This window comes from Branchiostoma belcheri, unplaced genomic scaffold, assembly GCF_001625305.1.
Source record: "Branchiostoma belcheri isolate BF01 breed outbred unplaced genomic scaffold, Haploidv18h27 scaffold142, whole genome shotgun sequence".
NCBI lineage: Eukaryota > Metazoa > Chordata > Leptocardii > Amphioxiformes > Branchiostomatidae > Branchiostoma > Branchiostoma belcheri.
Window position 1 is genome coordinate 56,725 of NW_017802847.1, and position 7,270 is coordinate 63,994.

At 46.6% G+C, this 7,270-nt stretch overlaps 1 protein-coding gene across 1 annotated transcript; it reads left to right on the forward strand.

Moving 5' to 3' along the window:
- The first annotated feature begins 3,208 nt into the window (after window positions 1-3,208).
- On the forward strand, window positions 3,209-6,034 carry LOC109464882 (homeobox protein SIX1-like). Its single transcript, XM_019761977.1, is given in 3 exon segments — window positions 3,209-3,581; window positions 3,584-3,953; window positions 4,871-6,034. Coding segments are annotated over 3 exon segments (873 nt in total). The 5' UTR covers window positions 3,209-3,400; the 3' UTR covers window positions 5,193-6,034.
- Window positions 6,035-7,270: the final 1,236 nt, after the last annotated feature.

The window sequence follows — 7,270 nt, forward strand, 5'->3', positions numbered from 1 at the left end:
CAGTATCATTTTCTATGAACATATCTCCAGCCAAAAAGACGGTTTCAGTTAATTTCGCAGCTACGGAACACGGAAGGAAAGTCAAGCCGGCGTGGTAGGTTTCTAGTCGGGCTTGTGAACGAGAAATGTTCGCAGACGATAAGTTGAGTAAGTTCCCGCGCGGGAAAAACCGTTCCCCACCGGCGCGCCGTCCTGGCCTATTTGTCAACTGGATGATTCATGGGATATCGAATGGCTCCGTATATACAAGCCGTTAGCCTCAATTAATGTATACACTATCGGCCATCAGTGGTGGTAATGTCCCGACACAAAGGTGATCACTGTGTACACACGCAAGCGGACAGACCGCCCTTCAGTGCGGGGTAGGCCCTCTGCCGTCTCCGGTTGTAGGGGGAGGTTTAGAAAATATGGTAGAGTCATTAAGAGAAATTCGATACCCATTCATCACGCGGTTGTCACTTCATCTGAAACGGATTAAGGCCTTGAAGAAATCAACACAAGGTCTTGATGGCGATTCCCCTTCAAAACCAAGATCGTCTCGAGCGCATCGTATTTTCTGTCTGAAGGTAAAAAGTTGGAGTCGGACCGGGAGTAGGTAGTGAGGAAAAATGCGGGTTTGTTCCCGCCAGGTTTCCCGCGCTCCGGGGGGCTTGCCCTCACACATGTCCCGGGCATATGTTCCCGGGCATTACGCCTAACCACGCGTATATTAGGCGTCCCTCCCTCCAGGACCCGACATACGGGGTCACAACACCTAAAGAGGGAGCTAAACAAACCAGACGGTGCCCGTTCTGTGCCTTTTAACACAACCAAAAAAAAAAAAAACGTTCTCCTCCTAGCTCATTTAGAAAGGCCCGAAGTGGCATGGTTGGCTTCGTACCCTGACCTCGCAGCAATCTATCCCTGCCTTGCTCCTTCCTGTACTGCTCACCCAAGCACGCCCAACGTCCTGGCCTGTATGGCTTCTAATATACTCACAGAACATGAAACCAGACAAATTCATCAGAAAACCACGACCCAAAAAAATCAAGCTAACAATACATGTTTGATTAGCAGTGACCCACGGGGAGTTAATTATTTTGCAATCAGCTACTAAATATTGTAAATCAAACACTAATGGTTTCCTTTTGATGAGATTAACACTCTTGAGCCGATTCACACGTAGACGATAATATACTCGACGTGAAGTTTATTATAGAGCCCCGCGTGAAGGGAGTTTGTACAATAACGACAGCGAACCCGGCCTGGCCTGGCCAGTGGGATTCGAGACTGGGCAACGTGGGACAGGCTGGCGTCAGACAGGGGTTTTGATATATATTCCCTCTGATCCCAAGTTTATTTTCACGGCTACAGAAAACGCTTGAAAACTCCACTTGGCTTGGTTTAAACGGCGCGACCGGCGGGCACATTTCAGCACTTGCCTGCCCGCCACACAGCCACCACTGAGGGCTAGTTATTTTTCTCTTCACGGTTGGTAATGAAGACCAGACCGGGCGATTTTCCGCACGGATCTCTCCCACAGAGAAAACGACATTCTTGGGCAGGAAGCAACTGTTTCTTTCCTCGTGTGAAATTCCGAAACTCGCAAAAGTACAACTCGGGGTACGCCTCAAAAGTGTCAAAACCTGTACTACCTAGAGAGATTATGTCAACACGTAGGTGCGAAGTGTGGGGACAACAAATTAGATAAGGAATGCTAAACTCCTTCGGAGTTAGTTCTTGGCAAATAAAGAAAAGTTCTCGGTCGCGAAACGTGCTTGTGAGACAAATGGATAATGTAAACAGCGACTTCCCATGTCGGACAGGGGGGTCACATGGCAAGACCCTCCACATGAATCACTGTACGGGACACCCTATACCAGATACTGTATGACAAAATAAACCTAGAAAGAGTGCTGGAAGAAATGTAATATCCGTCCCAAACCGGGCGTGAGGCGTGCCACTTTTGGCGGGAGGGCGTCAGGGGCGTAAATTTCCCCCCAACCCCTCTGTCCCTGTCGTCTGACTCTCGCTATTTTAGGTAAACAGATGGTGGACGTATATTTAGCTTTGTTTTTACAGGTGCGGGTTCGTGTATTGCCTTCTATATAGCTTTCATGGTGATGTCTGGAGGTCTTTTGGGTGCACTTCTGTCTGACCAAGTGGGCCTGTCATTTACCGTTCCCTAAAGTGGCCACGTCTTGGATGGGAGACGTTGAAACGGATACTCCTTACAAGAGGAAGTCTTGAAAGCCCACGCCAATATTCTTCACATCTGCGTTTGTTATTCCAGAGGATGCGAGTAAGAGGGAGACAATGAAAAGAAAACAATCAACAGATCGGGCTTCAAGATAGGAAACCCGACACTTTATTTGTGAGGCGAGTTTTGCAGACGTGACGTGAGTGGGCGGGGCTTGGGGCCCGGTCGTACATTTGAGAAGTGGCCAGATCATATTGATTTCTGACCCGGGGCCGTGCCTGATACCTTATACTTACTAATACTGGGGCCGATCCACGTATTGGTTCCGGTATCGAAACAGCTGTTTTGTCAATAAGAACTGTCAAACGAAAAAGCATTCCAACGATGCCGGTGATGTACTCTACCTGTCAAACATTATCTGTAATAACATGTCAGTCCATTTGTGTCTAGCCATGGCGATGTTTATCTCCTGGCTGAATCGTGGGAGGGGCGAATGGCTTCTCGTATTTCCAGGCCGTCCCAAATGTCCGAGTCCTCAGGGTCCCCGTCTGTCTATCAAAATCACAGTTCTGTTCCCCCGCCTGGCGCGAACCAGGCCTGGACTCCGCCAGAAACCCGCCCGGAGCCACCAGCCACCACCCGGGCTATTCAATCCCTCATTATCTCAAGAGCAAACAGCCCATTGGGCCATTGTCGCGAAAATAATTAGATAGTGTGTGAAGTTTTCGCCATGTATTCGCCATGTTATTCTATCTATTTTCCCGTCAATTAGCCGACTGTTGTGACCATCGGTCAGGTGTAAGCGGAGATGGGGGACGGAGTGGTGTGGAAATAAACTCGGAACTCCGCGCCCTCTATCGTTCTAGCTACGGCTGAGATACTCTTTTGACACCTAAGTGCATCTCAGGTTACATTGATTGACATTGTCGCCATAGTGAATAATTTAGTAAACCATTGGAATAATATCGATATATCCGGCGCGCACACTCCTGACCAATCACGGCAAAGCAGCTGGCTATTAATGTCGCCCTAAAATAATAATGTCAAAAAGTAGCAACCCCACACGTTGGCCTGTTTGTAGTGGCGTTTTTCCCGGCTACACACACACACACGCACGCACGCACGCCGGAGTTTTGTGTGTAGCGTTAGCACCACAGTAGCAAGGTAGCGAGCGGGCGGACAAGCCGGTCGGATCGCTTCGGGCTCAACCGCGGAGACGCCATGCTACCTTCGTTCGGGTTCACCCAGGAGCAGGTCGCCTGCGTGTGCGAGGTCCTGCAGCAGAGCGGGCAGATCGAGCGCCTCGGCCGCTTTCTCTGGTCTCTGCCCGCCTGCGAACACTTACATAAGAACGAGAGCGTGCTCAAGGCAAAGGCAGTGGTCGCCTTCCACCGAGGAAACTTCCGGAGTTGTACAAGATCTTGGAGAGTAACCAGTTCGGGCCTGAGAATCACCCCAAGTTACAGCAGCTATGGTTGAAGGCACATTATATGGAGGCCGAGAAGTTGCGAGGCCGGCCGCTCGGCGCCGTGGGGAAGTACCGTGTCCGCCGAAAGTTTCCGCTGCCCCGTACCATCTGGGACGGCGAGGAGACCAGCTACTGCTTCAAGGAGAAGTCCCGGGGCGTGTTACGGGAGTGGTACGCTCACAACCCGTACCCTTCCCCGAGAGAAAAGAGAGAGCTAGCCGAGGCCACGGGCCTGACCACGACCCAAGTCAGTAACTGGTTCAAAAACCGGCGGCAGCGGGACAGGGCAGCCGAAGCTAAAGAGAGGTAAGCCTACCGCCACAGCCATTCATTCGCTACACGCTACACAGTGCATGGAACTAGTGTCGGTGTATAACGTACACAATACCCTGGATATATATCCTCTAGTGTCAGTGCAAATACATTTCTTGAATTCAATTACAGGTTAAGGTTGCCAGTAAACTTAAACACGTGAACGCAAGACAACCTCTCATCGAATTGTAGTACAAGAGCACCCCTTGTGTTTCTGTAAGTTCCCTCTGTTCGCGGAACAGTTGGTAAACATGACCGACTTTCGGTTGGCTTTGTGTGCATGTGGGCAAATTTGTGTGTCCAGAAGCCTTTCATACAACAACATGCTGGGTTACCTTGTATGTACCTGTCACCATTACCACAACAGTAGCTAGGAAAAACGTATTTGTGAACCAACAAGTAGACCGATGTTGCAATCCATACTGCGCCGCCATTTTTGTTTTCAACACATGTATGAGGTAGCTAGTTCTACTAACGCATGGATTTTCCTTACAATTACAACTGTACTGTTTATAAATTAACGTTACATGTAACGTTTAATGTTTAAAACAAAGTGGAGGTAGGAGTACAAGAAAACTTTATGTTCAAAATAGTAAATATTACGAAGTGTACAGCCATAACAGACACAGTGTCCACCTGCAACATATTCACATAGTAAAAAAAAAAACTTGCCACTTTTATCGTGGGAAAAATATCTGAATCATATTTTGAGTCGTGCATTAAGTGAAGCCAAAGAATGCCAACAGTGTTAGTCATCAGAATATTCACGCATGCATTGTTTATGTATATGTAAGCGGTATGAATATTGTTGAGACATTTTTTAGTCCAAGTTTGATTATTGTTCTGCAAGTGCATGGTTATGTTACTGTTAGGCAAATTTCTCACTATCTTTGTTCTCCCAACATGTTCAGGGAACAACAAGAACAGACCAAACTGGGGCCGGACCAAGTTGGCCAGCCTGGCGAGGACCAAGTGGATAGAAACCCTGGGGCCGAGCTGCAACACGAGGACAGTAAGCAGAACATAGTATTCACGTCCATGCAGAACCCGGGACAGAATTCCGTAACACCGACCGATATGAACACTCCGATGGGCACACTAGCGCCGTCCGGTCCGGGGCCGGCGGGGCCGAGCGCCGTCGCCGTAAGTAACTCGGACGTTCTAAACCCCCAGTCTATGCAGGGTGCCATGATGGCGACTATGGCCTCAGACCTGGTCAGCTTAGGGCCCTAACACTTGCCTCAGCCACAGGACTAGCGTGGCACGAGCCCAAAGACACTTCTCATATAGCCATGAGAAAGAATACTTACATATCCGCGCTTATAACAATCAAATACAAGGAAGTTACTAGTATATACAACAGCACACAAGTTGTTACCAGTTACCAAAATACAACCCACAAAAAACTACAGACGGTTTGAAAACTCCAAGAAGATGCAGTAAGAATATCGTGGATGTACAAATAACGTTTTTAGTTTTGTACGAGTGCCATCTTGTGCTGTGTTCTTTTTTTAATTTTTTGGTTGTTGTTGTTGTTGTTGTTGTAGTCTTTACCGTCTGTATGTGCGCACTTGCCAAAGTATTGTTGTAAATAATCCTAGGATATAGGAAATAGGTTGTTATACTGTTGTTGCGACCAAGATAGTTAAAGCCGTGGGGCTTCGCTGCCGTGGTGTTTTTAGTACTAACTAGACTCATGTCATCTGCAAACACAGTTCTTTATCCCCCTCAGAGCTTAGCTTATACCTCAGTTGTCAGGCGTTACTCGGAGCTGAGAAAGCGTAGCACAGACCCCAGCCTTATCCTACCTGTGTTATCCACAAACTCCTACAACTGTTACCATGTAATATACTTCTTACCGCCAAATCGTTCAAGACTGTTAGAGCTTTCAACGTTCTAGCCCCGGATATATAGTTAGCTACAAGCTATGTAACTGGTCGATGGATATGTGCGCATCTTATATTTTTTAAAGCGTTTGTTCATATCTCATGAATATTGTTCAAAATTTTGCTTGTTTCAACTGAAACTTCTCTCCCCATTAGTATGAATAAAATTCATACGACGATGTATATTTATTTTTCGTTTTGTCAGTCGGTCATCAGTGAGTCATGAATAAATATGTTGCGAGTAGCAAAGCGTTAAAAAGATTTTTTTTAAATGCACACTGAGTGCCGTTAGCAAGGTTTATTGTATGTAATAATATTTTTGTGACGGACAAGTAACTTAGTCAACACAAGGCGGGGTTCCATTTTGCAGAAAAATCCAAAGACTCACAAATTTAAGGACATCAAAATAAACCTGTGGTGTTCATGTGCGACCAAAGATGTCAGGACCGTAGAGAGAAATATACAGACTACAAAGGCCGCTTACAAAACGTGGTGTATGGCACAGTGTAGAAACTAACCTATAGACTTTGACACAAAATACTGTTGGTATACGTAGAGCTTTTGAGAATTTTGGCTCAAAATGTGTGGATAAGTCTTGTATTACCCGTAATGAGCAGGCTAGGGGGTTGGTTTTAATGAGATTTGGTTGCCATTTTAACGCCGCATGTGTGAGGGACCCTCTGTGGGGTTGAAGCAGCGTGGCAGTCCTAACCCTGCCGCCCGGCCGGGGTGGCCCTACCGTTGGTTTTGAGGACAATTTCACGCTAACAGACATAACAGTCGGTGTCAATGACGATTTGTTCAAAAATTACACCGTCATTGTCCTCTACAAAGGCCAAAAATTGCTATAATTACACAGCGCTACACCCCCGGCCTTCGGTGCTAAGCGTCAATATGGAACAGCTTCTGCAAAACATGCAAGCAGAGAATCAGCCGACGTTTTTATATTTTTCCCATTCTTGTATTCAAAAACTAGGTCCTATATCAGATTTTTTGTCTTATCTGGCGTCGTTTGTTCAGCTAAAGTGGTGGCTTTGTCCAATTCTCAAAACAAAATTTGCGACGTCTAGCATTCAGGTAGGTTTATAAAGATGCACGTTTTGTGTCGTGTGTATTCATACTGCTAAAATTCAGTGACTTCCGCAAAACCTGGCTTCATATCGCTTGTTTTTCTTTGCAAGAGGAAAAAAAAAGAGAGAAAATGTTTGGTTTGAAGTCTTGAAGAACTCTCGTGTGCCCATGTGTGTGTTTGTTGTTGGGTGGAGTGAAGAGTACTGAATCATACATAAGGGATATCTGCTGAAGTATTTGGGCGGGACAGCCGACACTTCTAAAGCACAACAGAGCTACTTGTACACCGAGGATTGCTTTCTCCAATTGGCAATAATAAAGGGCTGATATTGGTGGTCCAGGTTCCAACAACTT